The sequence below is a fragment of the Oryctolagus cuniculus genome, chromosome 10 (genome assembly GCF_051225735.1).
Source record: "Oryctolagus cuniculus isolate XC-2025 breed Fujian yellow rabbit chromosome 10, ASM5122573v1, whole genome shotgun sequence".
NCBI classification, from domain to species: Eukaryota; Metazoa; Chordata; class Mammalia; order Lagomorpha; family Leporidae; genus Oryctolagus; species Oryctolagus cuniculus.
In genome coordinates this window covers 100,283,920-100,307,692 of record NC_142876.1, presented here as the reverse complement: position 1 = coordinate 100,307,692, position 23,773 = coordinate 100,283,920, and the positions used below count along the sequence as shown (strand labels likewise).

General features: G+C 61.7%; 1 protein-coding gene across 11 annotated transcripts in view; it reads right to left on the bottom strand.

Moving 5' to 3' along the window:
* The window catches only part of CACNA2D2 (calcium voltage-gated channel auxiliary subunit alpha2delta 2), a 135,937-nt gene that overhangs the window by 3,297 nt on the left and 108,867 nt on the right, over nucleotides 1-23,773 (bottom strand). For 2 of the 11 annotated variants that reach the window (XM_051851600.3, XM_051851599.3), the window contains exons 5-32: nucleotides 19,088-19,132; nucleotides 15,971-16,112; nucleotides 13,489-13,620; nucleotides 13,306-13,363; nucleotides 12,691-12,741; nucleotides 12,470-12,569; nucleotides 12,190-12,348; nucleotides 11,825-11,932; nucleotides 11,651-11,729; nucleotides 11,087-11,136; nucleotides 10,810-10,899; nucleotides 10,547-10,618; nucleotides 10,280-10,354; nucleotides 8,999-9,073; nucleotides 8,840-8,911; nucleotides 8,698-8,769; nucleotides 8,543-8,604; nucleotides 7,656-7,732; nucleotides 6,529-6,549; nucleotides 3,603-3,663; nucleotides 1,736-1,833; nucleotides 1,459-1,549; nucleotides 1,282-1,344; nucleotides 1,056-1,159; nucleotides 722-820; nucleotides 542-630; nucleotides 307-354; nucleotides 2-73 (exon numbers count right to left, since the gene is read on the bottom strand). In XM_051851600.3, coding sequence (XP_051707560.3) covers nucleotides 2-73; nucleotides 307-354; nucleotides 542-630; nucleotides 722-820; nucleotides 1,056-1,159; nucleotides 1,282-1,344; nucleotides 1,459-1,549; nucleotides 1,736-1,833; nucleotides 3,603-3,663; nucleotides 6,529-6,549; nucleotides 7,656-7,732; nucleotides 8,543-8,604; nucleotides 8,698-8,769; nucleotides 8,840-8,911; nucleotides 8,999-9,073; nucleotides 10,280-10,354; nucleotides 10,547-10,618; nucleotides 10,810-10,899; nucleotides 11,087-11,136; nucleotides 11,651-11,729; nucleotides 11,825-11,932; nucleotides 12,190-12,348; nucleotides 12,470-12,569; nucleotides 12,691-12,741; nucleotides 13,306-13,363; nucleotides 13,489-13,620; nucleotides 15,971-16,112; nucleotides 19,088-19,132 — 2,265 coding nt within the window. Of the gene's footprint in view, nucleotide 1; nucleotides 74-306; nucleotides 358-541; nucleotides 631-721; nucleotides 821-1,055; nucleotides 1,160-1,281; nucleotides 1,345-1,458; nucleotides 1,550-1,735; nucleotides 1,834-3,602; nucleotides 3,664-6,528; nucleotides 6,550-7,655; nucleotides 7,733-8,542; nucleotides 8,605-8,697; nucleotides 8,770-8,839; nucleotides 9,074-10,279; nucleotides 10,355-10,546; nucleotides 10,619-10,809; nucleotides 10,900-11,086; nucleotides 11,137-11,650; nucleotides 11,730-11,824; nucleotides 11,933-12,189; nucleotides 12,349-12,469; nucleotides 12,570-12,690; nucleotides 12,742-13,305; nucleotides 13,364-13,488; nucleotides 13,621-15,970; nucleotides 16,113-19,087; nucleotides 19,133-23,773 lie in introns of all 11 variants that reach the window. The other 9 variants (XM_070050768.2, XM_070050771.2, XM_051851601.3 and 6 more) reach the window with 6 other exon arrangements.

Genomic DNA, 23,773 nt, shown 5'->3' with positions numbered 1-23,773 from the left:
CCTGGTCCCACTGATGGTTCTGGTTCGACAGTACCAGGAATCCGCCATCATCGATGAGGACGCAGAGCAGGTCCTGAGACGTGGGGAAGGGGGAGGTAGATGGAGAGGGGCTGGGACCCCCACCTTCCAGGCCCCGGCATTCCAGTGGTTCCCTGGGGGCTGGGGTACATCTCCCCCAAGTCCAGCTAAGGCAGGGCGGGGTGCTGAGACCACAGACCAAGGGGGTGGGCTCAGAGTGGCAGCTGCTACTAAGACATCTGGGAGTGGGGGAAGCTGGGGCTCAGGGCAGGGTCGGGGCACACGCACCTCGTTGTTAACCTCGCAGTCCATCTCACAGTGGCTGCTAGGGCCGCACTGCTGGTCAGAGAGTGAGGACTGTAAAGCGCCCGCCAGGTTCCCTCCCCCATCACCCTTCGTACACCTGGCTTCCCCGGCCACTGCGGCAGCCCCTGCCTCTGCATGGGGGGCTGGCTGGGTGTCCCTGGGACTCCAGGGAGGGCACTGACTCCTGGGCTCACTGCCCCTTCCCCGGCTGCGATACCTTATGAGGCTGATCCTGGTGGGTACGGTTGCTGGCGAGCACCTTGAACTTCTCAGCCCAAGCCTCTAGGTCCAGCTTGACGCCCACCACTTTGAAGGAGAGCGAGGGGCCATCAGGGCTACTCGCCTGGGCAGTGCTCTGCCCACTGCCTCTTTCCCCACCTCTGTCCCCCGCACTCACCTGCTGGCCTCAGGGTGCGCCCGCCCAGGCTGAGCTCCACTGCCGTGCTGACGAGGATGCCCACCGTGTCGTTCTCCAGCTCCAGCTGCCTCAACAGGGCTGGGGTGGGTGGGGTCTGGAGTTAGGTCCACCACTGACCACCACACGTGGGGCCCCACCCAGGGTGGACTCCAGCCTGAGCACCCAGCCCAGGGTTCGGCCCAGCCAGCAGCCACTTCCTTTCCCCAAGTCTTTCCCGGTGGCAGCTGGCACGTGGGCAGAGCCCAGCCCCGGCTGAGCCTCCAGGAGACCGAGGCTTCCCACCTGCGGCTGGGCCCCCAGGGTGGACACTCACCATCCTGGTGTGGGGGCTTGAAGACGTAACCATGGTTATCCAGGCTGCGGCGGTAGAAACTGGCATTGAAGGGCTCGGGGTTTTCTGTCCAGTCCTCAGCCGCTCTGGAGCACCCGAGAGAGGCAGAGGTCAGTGGGTGGGCGTGACCTGAGGGGCACTGTGGTCTCAGCCTCTGGGCAGCAAGTTAGGGGTGGGGTCCCGGGCAGGGGCAAGGTTGGTCACTTACTTATTGGGGAAGACACGGGTGATGCCGCCGTCCGTGGCGGCGAACACAGACAGAAGGCTGTACCTGGGGACAGCGAGGGGGGTGGGGACGCGGCGTCACAGGCTTGCCTTCCGAGGGGCAGGGCCGGGCTCTGGGCTCATCCCAGCCTCCTGCCCCCATGGGCTGGGTGGTGCCTACGTGTTGAGATCCTGGTCCCGCCACACGCGCTCCACCAGCTGCTGGGTGATGCCCGTATCCAAGATCAGGTTGTGCAGCAGGAAGTTGTTGCCTGGAACAGGGCAGCGGCTGGACGCGACGTCTTCCTGCAGCTCCTCGCCCACCCTCGCCCCTGCCCCAGGGCTCCACCAGAACCTTGCCCATGACCTGGCCCAGGTCCTGCCCTTGACCCGGGCCGGTGTACTTCCACACCTGCCCAGGCTCTGGGTTCCTCTGGGCTGCCCTGCCAGGCACTCACACTGCTTGGAGTCTGGAGTCACTTTCTCCATGAGCTCAATGAAGTTTTTCAGGAACTCGGTGTTGTTGTCGGATGCATTCAGGTCCTTGCAGTACTCTCTGGGGGTGGGGAGGGGCGAGAAGAGTGGGCTCGGGGCTGGACGGGGCAGCGGGGCCAGGCTTCCCATTAGGCCAGTCGGCCCACTGGCTGAGCCCAGGCCCAGGCCTCGGGGAAGGTGCGTGTCTTGGGCTGTGGCCTCTCACGTGCCTGGCAGGCTGCCCAGGGGGCGGGCAGGTGGAGCTGAGGCCAGAATGAGGGTCTGCTTCCTTCACCCTGGCAGGCTCTCTGCTGGGCACGGCTCTCCTGTGTGGCTGGACCCCGATGGAGCCCCTGGGGGCTGGCTCACCCACCTCTGTGCGCTACAGCACTCGGTGCACAGAAGGTGGGCGTGAGCGCCAGCACTGGCGTCTGTGGGCCAGCTGTGCACCCCCGGGCAGCTCACTCGAGCTCCCTGAGACCCATTCTTCCCAGCATATGCAGAGGGGTGGCGAGTCCGCGGCTGGCCCCTCTGCTCAGAGCACTCGTCCCCGAGGGGCGGGCAGGCCACTCCCTTCCCTCCCGAAGGCCCTCACCGGACTCAGGCTGTGGGCACCTCCCATTGGCCTGTGTGATAGCAGCTCTGTGGGAATTTAAAACATATGCCACTTCCCCAGGCTGTGCTGGGCCTTGAGCTTGGTGAGGGCCCGTGGGACTGAGTCTCTGCCTCCACTCACTCCTTGGCCCCAAGGCCTCTGTGTAGTGCACAGCCTACACCTTTACCTTTGTGCCTGGACGCTGCACCTGACGCACCCTGTGTGGTGCTCAGGAGCCGCCAGACTGCTTGCGGCCCCTCCCATGCACGCAGCACGCATGTTCACAGGCGTGGGATTCACTCACCCTACACACACTTATCGGGCTCTCACAAGGCAGAGACGCAGGCGACACAAACGAACCCGGTCCCTACCCTCAGGGTCACAGTGGCCATGCAGGCCTTCACCACGGTCCCACAGTCACTACTGCCCAGAGCCCACCACGCATTTACACTTGGACTCTTACAGCCACAATGACTCACAAATACAAACACGCATCTGCAGAGCCACAGAGAGATGTGTGGGTGCATGCACACATGTGCACACACACAGCAGTCGGGGCACCCAGAGCCCCCGTGAGGTGCCCGAGAACGCCTGGGGGTTAGCTGCACCCACCTGCCCTACTTTCCCCAGGCTCAGCCCCTGGGGGGCCCAAGGCGGAGGCGTACGTGTGAGGACCCACGTGTGCATGCGTGTGTGGCCCAGCCGTGGCCCAGGTGAGGGCCTACTCTGGGCCCCAGTCCCCTACTTGCTCAAACAACTTCGCAAAGCCCTCCCTCCCTCCCCACTCTCACTCCCCCTTGTCTGAACCCCCACACTTAGACTCAGCACTGCCACCGGGGCCTCTGGCTGGCTCAGCCCCCAGACCCACACAAACACCGAGTGACACAGGACAAGGGAGGGGGAGGGGCGGGGGCAGGGGGATGGACAGGGCACCACACACCAGAGCAGCAGCTGCCCAGCAAGGGAGCGAGCCGGGCTCCTTCCTGGTTGCTTGGAGGGCAGGGACGGCGAGCAGAGTCCAGAGCCCTCCTGCCCCAGGCCCGGTGGGAGCTGGGGCTGTGGGGCCGCTGGCTGCAGCTGCCTGGTGCGGCTACATGGCCTGGGTATGCACACCGGCACGCATCCCGGGCTATGTACGGGGGCTGGGGCGACACTGCACAGGACACAGACACACACAGCTCCAGGCAGCAGTGCGGGAGGCGGGCTGGGGTGGTGGGGTGGGGGAGGACACCTCAGCAAGGCCACACGCAAGCTACCTGGGAGCAATGAAAACATGTCCTTCAGACTCAAAGCTGCTGGGGAGCAGGAACTCAAAATCTGCAACAGAAATGGGGGGTTATCCCGCGGGGGCTGGGGAGGCAGGAGGCCACGAGGCTCAGAGCCGATGGGGCTGGGGGGACGGGGTGGGGGTGGTTTGGAGGAGGAGGGGGAGACACCAGCAAAGAGGGGACCCGCCACTTCCACGTTCAGGTCTGAGCCAGAGTCAGGGCTGGCGGGGGGAGGGGTGGAGGCCTGTGGAGACTACAGCATGGCATCACGGGAGGAGGGCAGTTATAGCCAATATGTTGCCCGGGCCTGGTCCTCTGTCGGCAGTGAGTCCCTTGGCGTGGCTGTATATGCTTCCATACGGCTGTATAGCACATATACACGGACACACACACACACACATATATACACACACTGCTATATATGTGCATGGTCTGGGGGAGGCGCCAGTCTCGCTCTGATCACATCCATAATGGGAAAAAACCGCATGCGGAGCTTCCTTCGCCTCCGAAGAGACTTTGAGGAAGGGAATTGGCTTTCGGCTGCGGATTTCTCGCTCACTCTTTGCCGCAGCTGTTTGCGTTTTAGCAGGTCTCGCTTTGGTTCTATGTCAGGCATCAACATGGCCAAACCGAGGCGGGGGGGTGTCTCTTGCGGGCACAGACAGTCCAACCAGAGATGCAGGCAGCAGTGCATTGTGGGGGTTTGGTGAAGGGAGGCCCTCAGGGCGCAGGTGTGTTTCTACAGGGTAGGAAGGGAGTCTGGGAGCTGAAAGAGGCTGGGCTTCTGTGGATGGAGCCCGCACACCTGCCTTCCAGGACTGGGGGCATGAGGAGTAGGTGGCAAAGAAGAGCTGGGTCTCTCTACCCTCTGAGGACCTGTCCAGGCTTGGAGCAGCCAGGCAGGAATTCCAGGGGCTCCAGAGGGCAGGTGCTGGACCTGTGCTTCAGGCTTAAGAGCTGTGTGCATGTGTGAGAGCATGGATGCATGACTGTGCTTACATATGTGGGAGTGTGTGCATGTGCATGAGTGTGTTTACCCATGTGGGAGCATGTGATGTGCACAAGTGCATTTACATATGTGGGAGTGTGCGCATGTGCACAAGTGTGTTTATATGGGAGCATGTGCATGAGTGTGTTCACATAGGTGGGAGCGTGTATGCATATGCACACATGTGTTTACCCATGTGAGAGCGTGTGCATGTGCTCAAGTGTGTTTATGCATGTAGGAGTGTGTATGTGGATTGTGTTTACCCTTGTGGGAGTGTGTGTATGTGCACAAGTGTGTTTACATATGTGGGGGTGTGTATGCATGTGGGAGCATGTGTACATGTGCAGGAGTGCAATTATGCATGTGGGAGCATGTGTTTACATGACATGAGGCTAAAGATGTGGCCCCTGGAGCTCTGTGACTTCCCCCTGCCCAGCAGATCTGCACATGGGAGCAGTCCCTCCACTCCTGGCCTGACCAACTCAGGGCAGCCCACCATCCCGTCCTGTCCTGACTCAGATTCCCATCTCTTATTGCCCCCAGCGCTTTATATTCCAGGAAGTAGGATTGTTCCCTGTTCCCAAATACCCCCACAATGCACTGCGAGATCCTGGGCAGGTGGGACTTGGGGTGCTTGGAGGGGCCAGGCAGTCACTGGTTGGACTGTTCCTTTCTGATAGGACTGTGAGGCAGGTTTGGACACAAGCTGAGAGGGAGGATGGGGGGGGGAGAGGAGGAGAAACAAAAAGGAGGGAGAAGGGGCAGGGAGGGGCCTAGGCTGTGGTTGTCACTGTTACCAGGGCCCTGCATTTCTGGGGTCACTGGGTAGGATGTGGGGGTGAGGAAAAGACAACTCAAGCCAGTGGGCGTAGGGCACATCCCCTACCCCCACCTGGGCTGGGGGAGGCTGCGTCCCCAGGCAGCATAGGCCTCGGGGGCTTCCAGGGGAGCCTTTGCTTCCCGGCCGTGGGCACATCCCCTGGGGGCTCTCCACGCCTGTCTGCCCCCTGCGTTCCCAGGACGGCATGGTTCTCTCTGCACTGGCAGCATTCATGTGCTGTCCTCTGCATCCCCTTGCTGTCTACCAGGGCCTGGAGGGCCACCGCCCAGCTTTCTGGAAGGCTCTCTGGCTTGGGCACCTTGGAGTGTCAGGACCTTCTCCTTCATACCCAGCCTTACATCTTCCATACTCCTTTGCTGGCCTTGGGGCTGACAGATCCCATTCCAGCCCTGGCTAAGCCCACAGGCCCTGGGGCAGCCTGCCTTTCCCTGTGGGAACACCTTCCCCCACCTGCTGACCCTCTCTGTGGGAGCTGCCAGTACCCCGGGCACGGCCGAACCTGCGGGAAGCAGCCGGGGCTGACAGGGCACAGGGGCTTCAGCACCTAGGCCAGTGCCCAGGATGGCAGCGTCAGCCTTGTGCTTCCAGCCTGCCCCACGCCACCCCTCAGCCCCAGGTCAACATGTGAGGCTTCCGAGGCTTCCTGCCTCCCTTCCTGAAGGGCTATGAGCTTTGGAGCTCTAGCCGAGATCAGACGAGGGGGCTGTTCAAGAGGAAGCCAGCCTCTTCCTCAAAGCCCCTGCCCTGCTGGGTGGGAGTGGGTGTGGAGGCATGGAGCCCTGAACCCACTGTTGAGTTGTCTTGAAGGGACAGGGGAGGTGGGGTGGGGCGAGGGTCTTTCTAGAGGGAGTGAGGAATACCAGGGTATGAGGAAGGGGCCAGGGCCCCCGGATCGCGCTGGAGAACACCCTGCAGGCGGGGCTGGGGAGGGCCGTCAGCCGGAACGGGTGTAGGGGTCAGAGGAAGGCAAGAACCAGAAGAGCCAGGGGGATGCTGGGAGGGGGGCCTGGCTGGTCCTGGGTGGGAGGGGGGCAAGCAGGGGTGTGAGGGCGGGGTGGGGGTGCGCTGGTGCTGGATATACTTGCCCTTCAGTTTGCTGATTGGCACTGGGACAGTCCACCAAGAGAGAAAGCGAGGAAAACAAAAACAACACAAACACAAAAACAAACGAAAAGGGGGAGGGGAAGGGGAGGGGCACAAACAATATTTTATTCAATGGCTGTTTGAATGAAAATATTGTGTCTCATCATCATACCGAAAGGAAACTTCTTGCAAAAAACGACATGAGAGAGAAAGAGAGAGCAAGAAAACTCAAAGGAGATGAGCCCCAGGCAGCCAGGCGGCGGGGATGGGGGGGCGCCTGGTGGGGCCACAGCCCCAGCCTCCCTCCCAGTGACCTCGGGGCAGGCAGGGCCACAGGCTCTGGAGACTGGGGCCTCTCAGGAGAGGCCCAGGGGGAGCGGGCATGCAGGGCTGAGCCACAGGCAGAGGGAGGAAGGTGGGTGGGGGAGACTGATGATGGGGAGGGAGGAGACAGCACAGGGGGAGTGGGAGGGCAGGAGGGAGAGGGACAGGGACAGGGAGGGAGGGGTGTTGGGGTGGGGGGGAAGAGCCATAGCAGAGGGAACAGGGGAGGGAGTAGGAGATGGCAGAGGCCACACAGGTGCAGGGGAAGAGGAGGGAGACAGGGAGAAAGAAGGAAGGGCAGAAAGAGCCAGGGAGGGAGAGGGGGGGTCAGAGGTGAGAGGTGAGACAGGCAGATGAGGGAGGGGCGAGAGGAGGAAATGAGGGAAATGAGAACAGACTGGGGGGGGGGGTGAGGAGAGACCCTGGGGAGGGGGCACCACAGTGGGAGCTGAGCGGGGAGCATGGGCGGGAGAAAAGAGGGGAGGGGGTGTCTTCCAAAAATGCAGCCCCCAGGGGTGTTCAGGGCAGGCAGGCTTAGGAGGAAAGACACAGAAGAGGAGAAACCAAAACCAGAAACCTCAACGGAAACCATGAGAGGATGGTCTAGAACCAAATCTGAAAAGGCCAGCATGCAGAATTCCAGACTTTCGAAGGCCGGGCCTCAGCCTGCAGGCACCTGGGGTGGGCAGACTGGGCAGGAGGGGCCGCCCTGCTGGCAAGCAGCGGCTGCCTGTGCTGCCCGGGGCCGGCCAGGGTGCGGGAGGAGGCAGGGGTGCAGGGCGCAGGCAGGGGCCGGGCCACTTACACTTGACCTGCAGGATCTGGTCGCTGAGGTTGGCTTGGAGGTAGAAGGTGCTGTAGGGTGGGAGCACCAGCCCTAAGCTGGGGAGGAGGGGGAGGAGCGCAGGTTACTGCTGGGGACAGGGGTGCCCTTCCCCATAGCCTTGGAGCTGGGCAGAGAGACCCAAGCTGTGGCAATCCCTCCTCCAACCACCAGGCCAACCTGACCCTGCTTAGCTGCGGGAGATTCAGCACCTTGGAGATGCCCAGGGGCCTGGGTCTTTACCCAAGTGCTCCTGGAGGCCTCTGAACTCCAGCCCCAGAGCGAACCACCACCCCTTGCCCACCCTAGCAGCCTCCCATGACACCCGACCTGCCTGGCTGGCCTCCTCCATCTGACCAGCAGCAGACTCACAGAGGCTGGACACTGGCAGTGAGCTAGCTGCAGGGGTGGGGCTGTCACAGGAGTGGGCACCATGGTCCCAGGACACTCAGGCCCCAGGGCCAGCTCAAGGCAGGCCAGCTCCACTATGGTGAGGGACAGTCTTAGGCTGGCCCTGGGTGGGGGCACAGAGGACAGCCTGTGCTGATGGGGCCTGGCCCACCAGGGGCCTGTGGTGCTGGTGGAGAGAGGGCAGTGAATGTGCTGGGGCCAGGTCCTAGGGAGCAGACACCTAGGGATGCAGTCCAGGCGGCAGGAAGACAGGCTGCTGGGGGAGGAGCCATCGGGTGTGCTGCCCTGCCTCTGTCCTGTGCTGGTCCCAGGAGGGCCGGGGGTGTCCCAGGAGGTAGCAGGGGGCCCTGGCTGCTGGGTCGGTGGTCACAGCAGGCTGGCGGGGGGAGGGCTGCATCCGGGCTCAGACGCCGGGACCCCCGCCCTCTGCCCACCCGCCCAGCCCCAGTCCCACTCACCTGTAGTTGGTGCTCCTTATAGGCACCCAGGTGTAGTTCCGAATCACCTCATCTACGTACCTCTGGGGGAAAGGCAGGTCAGGCACTCGGCCGTGAGGGGCGGGGGACGGGGCGGGAGGCTGGGGTAGGAGGATACCCCGCCCCCGCCTCCTCACCTCATCCAGGGACTTGACCAACGTTCGGATCTGCCTGTGGCCCCTGTTGCCGTCGATCATACTGCGACGGATCTGGAAGGCCAGAGATGTGACCCTCTGTCCGCAGCACCTGCTCCTGGCCCGCTGCCCCCCTGCTCCTCACCTCCTCCTTGTTCTCATCCTCCAGCTCTGCATCTAGGAAGTCCAGAGTCACAGGCTCCCGGAAGTTGGTGGTCTGCGGGAGGCAGGGTGGAAAGTCAGGAGTCCTGCTCTTGGAGGGGTCCCCCGCTCCCACCCCCACCCGGCCGACAGCCTGGCTCACCTGCGGCCTCAGATTGGGATGCAGCAACACGTAGCCGTTCGGGTCAATGGCAAACACATAGCCGTTGGCTCCGAGCTGAGGGTGCAGAGCAGGGGCTCAGGGGTCTGGAGGACTGGGCAGCGACCCCCTGGGCTCCAGAGCTCTTCCCCATTCTGTCTTCCATCCTGCTAGGCAGTGCTGTTTGCCTAGCTTGGCCAACATGCCACAGAGCCATAAGCTTGCCTCTCAAGCCAGGCCAGAAGGCTGGGTGTCTGCCGTACCAGCTTCTGCCAAGGCCGAGCAACTCCATGGCCGGCATCCTGCGCTTCTGTCTCTGCTGCTGGGTCTTGTGGAGGCCTCGGTGAGCCCAACCTGACCCTCCGCCGGCCCCACAAGGCTGCTGCTCTTGCACCACCATGGCCCTCGGCTCCCCATTCCTGCCTCTGTTTTGCTCTCTTCCTTCTTTCCAGCGCAGTAGCACGCAGGGGCAGGAGGAGACCCTTGGGCGTCCTGCAGGTCTGGGGCCTCCCCTCCAGGCGGGCAGGCCTAAGTGGGAGCCTGCACCCAGCTCTTACCCCTTTGAGGCAGTTTTCTCATTGTACGTGGAGACCCACACCATGGCCTCTGCCCTTTCAGGGCCAAACAGGGGCTTCATGTGGCTGCGGCTCACAGATACGGTCACACAGACCCTGCTCCCGCCTTTTCACACCCGAGACCCCTGCTCCCTGACCAGGGCCCTGGGCTAGTGACGCTGCCCACATCCTCCTTCCCTGATCCACGATTCTGTGTTTCATCCTCAGGACTTTGCCCAGAGGGTTCCCTCTGCCTGCAGTACAAGCCTTCCCCTGCTCTGTGCATGGGTGAGTCTGGCCTGCCACCTGCTGGTAGGTGGCCGGTAGCTGCGAACAGTCGGTTTATACATGTTTGGAAAGAAATCAAAGAAGAATATATCTTTATATCTCATGACCCATGAAAATTACTTGAAAGTCATTGATCGGTATCTACAAATAAAACTGTTGGAACAAAGCCATGGCTGTTTCTTTACGCTCTGCCTATGGCCGCTTTTGTAGTATGACAGCAGGATTGACTATAGGCTGGGAATTCAGGCTAGCGAAGACTAAAATGTTCATGCTCTGGCCCTTAATGGCTGTCCCTAGTTCGGGGCCCAAGGTCACCTCCTCAGGAAGCCTTCCCTGATTCCCTGAATGCAGAGGTCCCCACGGAGGTGCTGTCATCCTGTCTGTCTCCTCTGCTGCACCTGCTGTGTCCCTGTGGCAGGCAGGGGCGCAGGAGGACACTCACTGTATAGTTGGGCGTCAGCCTCTTGATGTCGTTCAGAGCCACGTCGATGCCCATCACGCCCAGGATCAGCTGGTTCTGGGAGCGGAGGTGTGGGGGAGGGGGTCTGTGATGGGCTCAGGTCCAGGGGAGAGTCCCCACTCCGTCCACACTCAAGGCCTAGAGCTGCTCTCACAGGCAGCTGCCCGTTCTGTCCTGCCTCTGGAGACCTGCTCCAGGCACACCGACCCTCCCCAGCTATGCCCAGCCATCCTCCTGTGGGGACCTCACCTTCTTTTCTCCAGGGCCGTCCTGTGTCAGGTTGAAAACAGGGAGGGTCCCTGTTACCACCAACCCCAGCCCCTGAAGGGAGAGGAGGAGGATGGGGTCTTCTGTGGCCAGCCTTACCCTCACCCCAAGGGCTCAGGCACAGGCCACCTCTTTCTCTTCTTCTTGGGTTACCCCCATAAAGCGACCCTCAAGGGTCTTCATTCTGGGGTACATCCCTGGGAGAAGGTTGCCAGCCCAACCCCTTTCTTGCCCAGAGGCCTTACCAGCGCATCCTCATACACGTTGGTCCATTGCACCTGCTTGGCCTCCTTGCCTGCCAGCACCATAGGCCTGCCCAACACGTCTAGATATTCCTGGGGAGAGCGAGCGGCAGGAGTCACAAATGCCCTTCCTACGCCTGCCCCTGTTCTACCACCCTATGCATGGGGAATTGTGTCCCAGCTCCCACTAGGGGGCGCTCCTGACCCACGGCAGCCCATTGCACACATCCTCTGGAGAAGCGAGGCAGCTGGGGGGAGGGGCTTTCCCCAACAGTCTCACCTGCGTGTTGATGCGGATGGCTCCGATGGAAGGAATCTCAAAGTAGTAACCTAGGAAGGAAGGCAAGGCCAAGGTGGGCCTGGCTAGCACTGCAGGAGATGCAGCACAGGGCCTGTGTCTGCAGCCCTGACTTGCCTTACAGGCTCCCTCTTTTGATGCTGTCCCCCCTCAAACTCACATCCCTTTGTGCTCCCTGCCTTGCCCTGTCACTAGCGGAGTGACTGGCAGGGGGTGGGGCAGAGATGGGGTGGGAGGAGGAGGAGCCAGAAGCCTGAAGCCCCTCATTCTAGGATGGCAGGGACAGCCAGGTCCTCCCTGCACCAGGCCCAAGTGCACAGGGTGATGGACTGATCGGCAAACAGACATGGGAATGGACTAGCTGGGAGACAGGTGGACAGCAGACAAGATGTGCAGAAAGATGCTGAGTCAGGTGCACAAGTCAGGAGGCACCCCAGCTAGAGAACAATGGGCAGCCACATGCATGGAAAGATGGCCAGATAGTGTGCGAGCAAACAGCTGGACACACAGCTGGACATGCCCCAGGCAGTGACATCGGGGGGGCACCTTTGTTGGCACAGGCCATCCACTGCAGCGGGGTGACGTCGTAGTTGTGCTGCCCCACGGAGAAAGTGAACACGCGCACCTGCAGGAGCTGGAGGTTACTGGCGTGGCCACCAGAGGGCAGCCTTCCCCTGTCCTGCATCCAGATCAGGGCAGCCCGCCTGGGCTGAGCCTCACCGTCCGGTTGGGCCAGTTGTACTTCTCAAAGACGTCCTGCACACGGTCCTCGCCGCCATCAGTGAACATCATGATCATCTTATTGCAGTTGGCCCGAGTGATGTTGGACTGGCCGGGGTGAGCGCGGAGTCAGGCAGCTCCCAGCCCCTCCCCGTCCAGGGGCAGGGCCTCCCTCCCCACGGTGGACCTGGCGCTCTGGTCCTCTGGCCCTCCTCCCCCATAGCAGATGGTGCTCTGTGTTCCAGCTGCCTGTTTGGTGCTAACAAGGCCATCCATCTTGATTTTCTCGGTGTCACTGAGCCTGGGCCCCTGCCTGCCCCTGGCCGCCTATCCAGCCCCCGCCCTGCCCCCACCACGGGGCTCACGTTCTGCAGCTGGTCAAAGGCGTACTCAAAGCCGGCTTTGTAGCCCGTGGTGCCCTTGGCCACCATGCCCTGCACAGCTTCCTTGAACACCTTCTTGTTGCGCACGTTGGCCTGCACCAGGTGTGTGAAGCATGACACAGGCTGTGCCTTCTCATTGAACTGCAGGACAGTGGGGTGGGGGAGGGGCGTCAGGCTGTCCAGGGCAGCAGCTGGGGCGCAAAGCTGGCGCTGGCTCTGGCAGCAGAGCGGCCGCGTTCCCGTCTGCCGCCCTGGCACTCACCGAGGCCACGTTCACGTAGTCATCGTCAGAGAGTGTGTCCAGCATTTCGCACACAGACGTCTTCATCAGCTTCAGGGTCAGGCCGCTCACGCTGCCACTCCTGGAGAGGTCAGGCGGTGGCCAGTGAGGCGCCAGGCAGGCCTCAAGTGTTCTCCTCCCCCCACCCACGATGTTCCAAGCAGCAGAGGCCAGGCCCCGGCCCCCCGGCACTGCTCACTCACACGTCCACAATGATGACCATGTCCTTGGGCGACGAGGCTCCCTGGATGTACCTGTCCAGGAGAAGCCTCAGTCAGGGCCAGCCATTCCTGCACCTCCATACTCATTCCACACAGTTCCACCGGGGAGCCCCCGCCCACGCCATGAGAGATCTGCTCTAGCAGGAGGTGAACAGGCACCAGGGGGGTGAGCAAGTGAATCCAGGGCAGGCCGGGAGGCGGCTCCCTGGCCCCAGTGGGGTGAGGCAGGTGCAGGGAAGGAGTCACTGGCTGCTGCTGCTGGAGGGGGGAGGGGCAGAGCGGAGGGAGGGGTGTCTGGGGCTCCCTGGGGTGGGGCAGGGCCAACCACCCAGCAGAGGCTACATCCGCCCTCTGGAGCTCCCATGGTCCCAGCTCTCAGTCCTGAGGGGTGGGGGTGCCAGCGGTGGCTGGGGGCAGAGGCAGCTGGGAGGCCTGCCTGGGTGATGGGCTCCATTTTCCAGTGGCAACGATGTGTGAAATGAAAATTGGATAGAGCTGGCTGCGCCCTGCTCGGAGGCCTCGATACCGGAGGGAGGCAGGCAGGAGAGGCGGGGAGCCGAGGGGGTGTCCCTGCCCAGCCCCTCCCTGCCCGCTCACCAGGGTCTCCTGCGCACATCATACAGGTCGATCTTCTTGGGGGCTCGCCAGGGGGTAGCTGTGGGAAGACAGAAGTGAGGGGGGCACCGGCAGGGAAGGGCCAGGCCCAGGGAGTCAGGCCTCCCAGGCCGCAGCTGGAGCAGGGTGGGGAGCTTGGGGGCAGGGGCCACAGCTGGCACCTACCCGGATAGTAGCGGGTGACGCCCGTGGCGCTGCCGAACACCTGCCACAGCAGCGTGGGGTCCCGCCTGCGGTTCTCGATGAACACGTTCTCCAGGGCCTCTGTCCAGTTGAGTTCGTTGAGGATGACAGTGGCTGGGGAGGGGGGAGCAGGAGGCTGGGGTGGGGAGCGCCTGCACGACACCGCGACACTCACGTGTGTGCTCCCCCCCGAGACAGCTTCTCCCGCTCTCTGCCTATCCAGATTCCCCCTCATTGCCCAGGTCTGGCCGGGGCTGCGCCAGCTCCTCCAAGAAGACCCTGTGGTCCTTACCCCTCCCAAGTTGTCCAAGCAGCAGCTCAGCCACCCTTCAGCCAGGTCCCACGTGGGCAGGCAGGCAGCTGCGCCTCTGGCCCATGGGGAGAAAGCCACCCAGGTGGCAGGGAGCTGTGTGCCTGGACCCCCGCCCCCAGTCCATCACGATGCCTGGAGCTCGAGGCTGTCCCCGGGGAGTCACCCACTCAGCATGCACTCCAGGCCGCAGCCACAAGAAGGCAATTAAGGGCTCGCTGATGGGGCTGGAATTATTCAGCTATTAAGGCACCTGATAAGCTGGAAGCCACTCAGCTCCATGATTAATCAACTGGGGCCAGGAGCAGGCAGAGGTGGGGGTGTGGGCTTTGGAGGGCAGGGGCGGTGCCAGGATTCTGCTCTAATACAGACGTGTGCATTTGCACGCATGCGCACACACATACAGCCAGCATCCCCGGCAGGTATACCTGCACCTGACTCCGTTTCCAGCCAGGTGTGTGATCTCCTCACTCCCAGACACACCTACCCAACAACCTGACCACTCCCACTCCCACAGACACAGGGCACCAGGCTCAAACCCACACGCTGCTCTGCGCCTATCAGAGGACCCGGCTTGTTCTGCCCTCACGACAGCCCCACCCCTGCCCCCACAACCCCTGCAACCCCTGCAGCTGCAGGCGTGTGGTCCCTGGGCCACGCTGACCCCTCCGCAGCAGGCTGGCGCTCTTTTCAGATGAACGGGCTCCAGCCTGTGGCCCCTTGACCCGGACAGCCCCAGGATGACCTGAGCAGTCCCCCAATTGCCCTAAAAGTCTGCCCAATACCTGTGGGGCACCTGTTCTCAGGCACAGTGCACCCATGTCTGCACACCCAGAGAAAGCACCAGAAAGGGGCCCCTGCTTTTGCCAGGCCCCTGGTCTCACCCTATGTATTCCTCCAGCTTCTTCTACCTTCTCTCTGCCCGGGGGGGCCCTGCCACCATCTGTGACACCCTCCTCCCCGCCCCCACTGTGATCCTTGCCAAAGATCCACTGCGAGCAAGAACCCAAGAAGCCTTGCGGAGTTGTGATGCACCTGTCCTCGAGGCTCTGCCCACGGCCTGGGGAGCCAACACACTCCTGGGCACCCTCTCTGCCGTCCCCGCCGGGTGCAGGGCCTCTGCTGTGCCCGATCCCTCTCCTCTGCTCTCCCTCTGTCCGTCCCCATGGCTTCCCGTAACTGATGGAAATGTGAACACAAAGCACATTTCTAGCATTGGCTCTGCCTATTGAACAGTATGTCATGGTCCTACTCCTGAATTAGAAACTTAGTGACTTGAACAATTTCTATGTTTCTTTTTAAGGAAAAAAAAAAATAAAAGTCATGCCCTCAAATGTTTCACACACTACGTCTGCTGGGAGTCAGTCTGGCAAGTCTCAGCCCTCCCGGCCTTGGTCTTCCCACCTGGCCGGTGACAGGCTGACGGCACTGTGTTCAAGAAGCCCCTGCAGAGCCAGCAGACGGGTGTCCCTGGTGCAGCTCCGGAGCCAAGAGAAGACCCTGCTCAGGGTGGACTGCCTCCCACCCCCCCACAGCTTTGTGCCAACACCTGCCCGCCCCTCCCAGCCTGGCAAAGGCCTGCTGCTCAGCACCCCCAACCCGCACCCACGTGCACACTGAGATCACACTGAATTGGGAAACGGGGACCATGCCCCCTCAGGCAGGCGATTACAGATTTAATTAAAAGTGACACAGTAAATAAAAAACATATAAAATGTAATTTGTGTGGGTAGCGAGGGGTGACTGGGGAGGGTGGCGTGGCTCCTGTTTTAATTAGCGTGGCTGTCTGTGATAGTGCCCCTCGACTGGCTCGCGCAGGTGGCCTGCAGGCAGCCTGGGGCGGGGGTGGGGGCAGCATCCTCCCCACTCCTGCCTGAGGCTGCCCAGGAGGCAGGCTGACCAGGAGGGCAGAGGGGGTCAGGATCCCTTACATCCTGGAACCTATCCAACAGCTCTGGGCCCTTGCCTTGAGACCCCTAGGCCGGTGGGCCTAGCAGCCCGAGGCTGCCCCTCAAGAGGCCACAGAGCCGAGTCAGAGCAGCAGCCTGGGGCCTTCAGCGCTGCTGCCCAGGCTCCGCAGCCACTGTCTGACCCGGGCCTCCTCCCGCAACCCCTCCCAGGAGCTCCAGGACGCCCACAGCTCTGCGCACTCACAGCCTTTGTAGATGTCCGTGGGGATCTGCACGGCCGTGTATGAGTAGTTGACCTTGTTCTTGAAGTTCGGGTCCTCGATGAAGTCCAGCCGTAGGGTGCTGGCCTTCGAGCCCCTCTCCACATCCTCACTCTCAGGGTCGTCCTGTGGGAAGCAGGGCCCGGGCAGTGTCAGGGCTGGAAAACGGGGCTGGGGTTGGACAGGCCCACGGTGGGGGTGGGGAGGGCCTCATCCAGGAGATGGGGACATCTCTGAGAGACTGCTGCCCTCAGAGACAGAGACAGATGGACTCAGGGACCGTGACTCCCCTGCCTGCCCCCCGACATGCTAAACCCCAATTCTGAAACCTCCCCTTTCCCCATGTCCTTGAGAACCAATTCTCAGCTGAGGAAGCCTGGCAGCCCCCCAGGAGCTCCACACCCCCACACCTCCACGGGGCCTGCCCATCCTGTGCCCGGAGTTCGTCTGGCACCAGGAAGGGGAGGAGGCGTACGCCCTGCAGCAGGGATGTATAGGGACTGAACTGGGGGACAGACCTGGGGGGCTGGGCTGGGGGCTGGCATTGAGTGTTAGTGACCTCCAGAGGCAGAGCCTGTGGTGCCTGCTAGCAGCAGGACTGTACGGGCCCCTGTTGATTTTCTAAAATGAGCTGCAGTCGCCTGACAGGTGCCAATTACAGCATCTCGCGGCTGGGCAGGCTGGGCATGCGCCATGCGCCCCCGCCCACCACCACAGGCTGGCGGAGTGGGCCTGTGACTGCAGTGTGCATGCCGCAGCCGGGGGGGGGGGGCGGCTCGGGTGCAGGTGTACCAGCGGGGGTGGGAGGAGGATGGAGGGGAGGGGAGAAGCCAGAGCCAGCAAGGGGAGGCGAACAGAGGTGGGGCAGGGAGCACAGCAGGGGGCTTTCGCACTGGAAAGAGGGAGCAGACGAAGCTGAGGCCACCCCCCCCCAGACCCTCATGACCACCCCTGGCCCAGGCTCAGCTCGTTTCCTCGCCGCTGTGTCCTGGGCAGGCCCCTCCCCGGCCTTCCTGCCTGGCTGTGCCTGTCAGGGGAGAGGGGGCCGAGCCTCTCCACCCAGGCAACTGTGCCCTCCACACCCCAGGGTGGGGGCTCTGGAGGGCCCGCCAGCCGCTTCAAGGGCATATTTTGTACAGCCAAATCCAAGCTGTCTGCTGCCCTCCCAGTGCCCCTCCCCCAGCGTGCCACCCCCGCACCCCTCCCTCCCCCAGCATGCCCCAGGGACCCCTGGAAGCCCCCGGGTGCTGGGGTAGAGCCAGGGCAGGCGGCGGCCGATCTGCGGCCGAGCGTTCCGGCCGCCTGTGAAGCGTGCGCCGCTCACGTTCTGCTCAGAGGAGGGGGAGGTGCGGGAGAAGAAAGCCCCCGAAATGTCAACGGCAGATGAAGGGCGCTGGAAAATTTAATCTCCCAACTTTCCCAACTAATGTGACATTTGGATTCCATTCTGATAAGCTATCAGCCGGCGAACTTTTTCCTTCCTTCTCTTTCCCCCACCCCCACCTTCTGGCTGGTAATTTAAAAGTAAATGGTCTAGAAAGATCTCTAACTGTACCTCTGGCAAAGATTAAAAAAACAAAACAACACAACAAGCAGGGGAGTCGGCAAGTGTGTGCATGCTGTTATGTACACCGGGGTGGGCCTGGCTGCGTTTTCGGCTTAGCTGATCCTAGCCCAGGCCCACCCGGGTATCAATCCGTTTTGGGGCAGCCCCTCGCCCTCCCCACCCCCAGCAGATGTCCAGGGGCTGGAGTCCTGGATACAGCCAGGGGTGCTGCTGGGAGTGTTTTGGTGGGGGGCCTGGGCACCAGGCTGGCCAAGGAGCCCCTCGATGCCACCCCAGAGCCCAGGGCCTTGGGCTAGTGGGCAGCAGCAGTCTCCGGTTTATATTTAATGCACTGATTGCTAAAATTACAGCCCGCTGCCGAGGGGGGTAAGGAATTAGATTCAGGGTCTAATTAAAGGTTCGCTCTTCATTTGAATTTCAGATTCCAGCTTTAATTTTAGCAACTTCTCCGGGAGCCACGGAGCTCAGCCAAGGGGAAGCACACCTGCTTGAGCCCACCCCCTTCCTTCTCAGGCCCCTGCTCTCCCCAAGATTCTCCCCGGCCGGCCCAGCCCTGCGTGCACTGCACAGCCCTTCCACCTCCTGGTGTCATTGGCTATCTCCTGTTCGCCCCAGAAGACCACCCCCCCAACCCCCGCGCCCAGGCCTGGGAAAGGAAGGCTGGCTCTTGGACCTTCTGCACTGGTGAGTACAGGTGGGATGCCAGAGACTGCCACCTGGCCACCATGAAGGCAGGCAGAGGGACTTGGGCCTTGATGAGCTCAGACATGCTGTCTTCTCCGTAGCCACCTCCCACCAAAATGGCCACACCCCTTTCACATGAGTTCTCTGGTGACGGGGACCTCACTACCTTACAGGAGAGCTCAGACTGCAGCTGCTGTGTGACATGGAGGCAGAGGGGCTCTGGGCTCTCTGGTCAGTCTCAGTGCCACCCCTTCTCAGGGGAGTGATGCCAGCCGAGCTGAACGCATCCCCTGTAGGCTACCCTTACAGCTGGGGTAAGACGGATGGGGCTCAGGGTCCAGCAGTGAACCTGGGGCTGGGCGGGAGAACACTCAGTGCACTGTGCTGTGTCCCCGCATTCCAGAAGGGGCCTGCACAAACTGGAAATGCACCTGGGTTTCACTGGGCCCTGCTCCCCCTGCCCACCTCCAGGAAGCTCCCCCATCACTCTCTCCTCTACGCTGTGGCACCCAGGCCCCCTCCAATTGCAGGGACCTGAACTGCCCTGTAGAGGGAGGTCTAAGGGCCTCTCCGCCCTGCTCAGGCAGGGGGCCATGCCTGCCCACACACTGCACATTGTCCAGCCCTCAGTGGCAATGGAGACACAGCCCTGGAGGGCTCGGGGTCCTGGGGGGATTACGGGAGATGGAGTGGGCAGGTGTTGCTAAGACAGACTTTGCAGGGTTGAGCTCAGAATCCTAGTCCTGAGTCCTAACACCCATTTCACAGCTGAGGCGCGGAGGCCCAGGGAGGAGGCGTAGCTCCAGCACTCTCCCCATCCCTCCCCTGTGGCACAGCTCGGGGTACTCACCAGCTCAGCGTCGGCCTTGGCGTCATAGTACATGATGTCTTCCTCCTGGAGGGGGTGGGGGGAGAGACCTCAGCACCCACAGCCAAGCATTCCTGAGATGGGGGCATCTCAGAGTGCTCAGGGACACAGACTGTCTCCCCCCCTCCCCCCCTCCCTCCCTCCCTCCTCCATAGCCACCTGCCCCCTCCCCAGCCAGGCCCAGGAGGAAGAAGTGCCACGGTGGCTGGATCCTGCAGGATCCCCGACCTAGGGACCCAGCCCCACACTGCAGCCCTGCCGGGAGGCGGGTCCTTGGCTGGCCGCTGCACAGATGCTGGCGGAGCCAGGACGGGGAGCGAGGAAGATGGGAAAATAGCGCGGAGCCTGGGCTCGAGCGAAATAATGACTCGGCGCCGCATCTTCCAATTTCTTCTATTAAAGAGCTGCTCATTACGGGCATGTACTTATTAATTATCTGTGATTTGTTGTGAAATGCAAAGGGGTTGACACAACAGGAGCGGGGGAAAACAAAGCCCAGACTGCACGCCTGCCTCCCGGCCTCGCCCGCCCGTCCTGGCCCGCGCCCGCCGCCCGCCGCCCGCCGCCCGCCGCCCGGGTTCTTGGCCATCTGCGCGTCATAATCACCGGCCGCCCCGGGGACCCGTAACACAAACGGGCTAATTTCATGTTTAATGATCTTTAATCAGAACCGAGCGCGGCTGACAGAGGCCGCCAGAAGGTGAGCCCGGTGTCAGCAAGGGCCACCTACTCAAGCGGGGCTGTGGGGCCGGCACCACGTCCAAGGCACCCTCTCCAGGTGCTCCTCAATCCTGCTGGGGACAGCCAAGGCAGCCCCTCCCTCACTCCGGGCCGGTTTCTTCCTGGCCTGCAAATGGGGGAGGTGATCCTGTCTGCTTGCCAGGGCCTGGCTATAAGGCAGCAAGCGCAGAGCCAGCACTGCTCGCACGGGCGGCAGGGGTCACCTCGGCCAGCCCCCCAAGCACTCTCTGTGTGACCCCAGGGCTAGATGATTCCCTCCCTGAGTCTCAGCCTTTTCAGGTCACAGCTCGAGGTGGTGGGCACAGGGGACGGTGTCAGGGACCTGGGACGCGCAGGCTTAGTCCGAGCATCTGGGAACACTGCCTGCATGCCTGAGCCACACATGGGCGAGGCCACAGCCCCCTGAGTGACATGAGGCCGAGTGCAGCTTGACAGCTCCCAGAGCATGAGCCTTCCGGGGGTGTGGGGCTTCCTTGTGACAGCCCTATGACCCCATCATACGGATGACGTCAGAGGTAAGGAAGGTTTTGCACCCTGGCTCCAACCTGCCCTAAAAGCTCATCTTCAGCCCCACCCACACCCACCCGTCCAGGACCCCTGGAGCCCAGGTGGGCTTGGGGCAGGGGCTGGGGCTGCGGCCCGGGCTCCAGGGTGCTCAGCCTTTCCCGGTGCCGGCGCCGACGCCGACCACAGTGCATAATGAAAGCTGACATTACATCAAACACAATAAGGAGTTTCGGTTGATGAAGATCATTCCTGAACACACAAACCCATTAAACTGAGGGGGAAAAAATATCAATTCAACACACTCGCTGGCGAAAAGAAAATGTGATTTGTTATCTAAAAGGGGGTTATAAACACGGCTCTGATGCTCTCTCCCTCGGAATGAAAGCAGGCGGGCGCGCTGGGAGGACTGCAGATTACAACCTGGGGCTTCACTTGCCAACTCTGTAGGCAGAGCTTCAGCAAGGACGAGAAAGGGCGCGGGCGGGGGCCCTGGACTCCCCTCCTGGGCTGCGGTGGCAGCGGCGGCAGTGGCCTGCTTGCATTCACGGGGGCCGCCTCTCCAGCTGCCCCGACAGCTCTGTTTCTCCCTTGGTCCCACTGTTTCCCCACCTCAGTGGAAGATCAGATGTTGGTGACATCAGGGACACAGCGAGGACACAACATGCAGGATTCCTGCAGACTACAGGTGAGGCTCAGGAGTCTCTATGCTTTCTTTTCCTACACCCCAAAACCCACATGTGTGTGGAGAGTGAGGTCAGGCCATGCCCCTTCCTTGGTAGAGACAGGAGCCCAGGATGGTAGCAAGCAAGGTGACACATGTGAACTAATGCATGGTATACACACTGACTGCTATGCTTGTGTGATGTGGAGCCAGGGGTGTGGCAGGATGGGGCCATCAAGGTCAGGGTTGGGGGAAGGTCCCAGGAAGGCCTCCAGGTCTGCTTTGGCCTGCACAGTGCCACCATTGGTGGCCACCTCCTGGGTTAAGCAATAAGGTTGCGGCACTGTCCAATGAATGAGTAGAGAGCCCTTGGCAAAGGGTCCTGGGTCCAAATTCTGACCCGGACAGGTGCGAGCTGCGCGGTCCTGCACAGTGAGTGAAGACTGAGGCTGTCTCAAGGGCCCCTGCCTACAGGCTTGTCTGGTAGCCCCAGGAGGACTCCCAGGGAGCGCCCCCATCTCCCCGACGAGGCCAGGCAGCCAGGTTAAATCACGCCAGCTCCATGGGGCTCTCCCTCTGGGCTTCCACCTTCCACTTCCATTTGCAAAATGAAGATGATGATGCTTCCCCTGAGGGTGCCTACAGGAGGGGGAGGGAGGCAGGGCCAACCCCCCCTGGGTGGGGCCCCTTCATATTTGCACCTCCACAGGCCCCGGGAGACGCTGAGTGTAGAAAAGACCGCTGGCTAGGGTGACGGAGGTGTCTTCAATGTCAGGGCACCCTGCTCCATGACTCGGTACTTCCAGGGCCATTTTGCTCTAACTGGGCTTGGGGTGGGGTGAACTGTGCTCTCTGAGCTCACACACATCCCCCACCAACATGGACTTGTGTACATAGGTGACAGATGAGGAGTGGGCCTGGCGGGGGCCCACATGGCCCAGTATTGGTGACACTTATGTTGGGACTTCAAAAAGTTCATGGAAAATGCACATTATAAAAAATAATGCACAGATTTCAAAATTTTTTGTACCAAAAGAAATGTCTTTTGGGGTGGGCCGTTCACACCGTGGTGGAGTCGCCCCGTGGGACACCTGCGTCCCACTCTGAAGTGCCTGGCTCCAGTCCTGGCTACTCTGCTTCCAACCCAACTTCCTGCTAATGTGCACCCCGAAAGGCAGCTGGTGATGGCTCAGGTACTTGGGCCCCTGTCACCCAAGTGGGAGACAAGGATTGAGTTCCTGGTTGTTGCAGGCATCTGGGGAGAGAACCAGTGGATGTAAAAATGAAAATGCATAAAATATTTACACCTTCTTTTCTTTCCATTTTGCCACAAACTTTTTGAAGTCCGCTTGCACATTCTCCTTGGGAGGTGGCACTGGGGAGCAGGGGGCACCAGGGGAGTTCGGGTGAACATGCGGAACAGTGGACTGCTGCCCTGGGAAGCAGCTGCCAAAGCTGGCCAGACACGACTGTGCCTGCCCACGAGCCCCTTGCAGGCCCCAGGGCCAGCCACCCGGCCACACCAGAGAGGAGGCCTGGCCTTCCCGCCCTGGCCCCTTGCCAGCTCGGCTCGGCTCAGCTCGGCCGACAGGACCATTTGCTGAAGAGAGCCGTCTGTTGCTGCCTTGGCAGGCAGGCAGGCAGCGGGTCCTACGACTGGGTCAGTGCCGCGGGCGGGGAGGCCACCTGTCCTATCCAGCCTGGCCCAGCCTTCCTCTAGATTCCCCAGGCAGAGCTACCTCCCCCACCAGCCTGTGTGTCAGCCCCATCAGACTCCCTAGGGAGGGCTCTTCCTTCCCTTTGACTCCTAGGCATGGTTCTGTCTCCTGCAGGCCCTCGTGTTGGCACTGAGGCTCCAGGGCCATTGGCCACTGGCCTCTCTTTCCTCCCCTCGCCATGCCCTACACCAGCGCCTCCCCGGGGGTGGCTTAGGTGGCACACAATGCTGGCACAGTGTGGTGCTGGCACCAGGTCTGGCCCGGCAGGTGGCCCATCTCATCTACCCTAAGTGTTATGGGCAGCAGAGCACCTGGGCCTGTCTGCAGGGACTGTGGGAGGCGCTGCCTGGGAATTAAGGCAGCAGCCTCCCTGGTGTCCAGGGGCCTGAGCTGGCGGGGGCTGTGGCAATGGAAGGAACGTGTATGGGACCACAGCCTGGGGTCAGGAAGGAACACAGGAGGGTTTGATGTTCAGATGTGGCCCTCTGGATCTGTTGGTACAGCTTGGATCCTGCAGACTCCAGGATGCCCCTCATCCCAGGACTGGTGCTAGCAATGTTTCTGTGAGTGGGGGCACAGCCTCCTTCCTCAGAGGTCTGCATACAGACCTACTGGGTGCTGTCGACATGGCGGCAGGGCACAGGGTACACCCCACTAACTCTGGGTAATGGGATCCAGGCTGGCCCTGTGGGCCAAGCATCTCCTCTGTATCCAGAACTGCCGGGTGCTGCCCTCCCCATTTCAGCGCTACCTGTTCACTCTGTCACCAGGGCACCAAGCTGGGCACAAGGGCAGTGGTGGGCAGCACCGAGTCAGGCCCGAATGCTCCTGGCCTGGAGGAGCTGTGAGTGGGGTGGACAGATGAACCCTGGGGATGCTGGCCTGGGAAGTGTCTCTGATGCAGGCTCCAAAGGCGGGTGCTATTGGCAGTGCGCGCCAACCCCAGGGTGAGGGCCAGAGCCGGAGTCCTAGGCGGAGAACTAGAGGGAAAGGCTCTGTCTTTCTGAAGGGTGGGGTAAGGGCGTTCCTAGAAGGAAACCC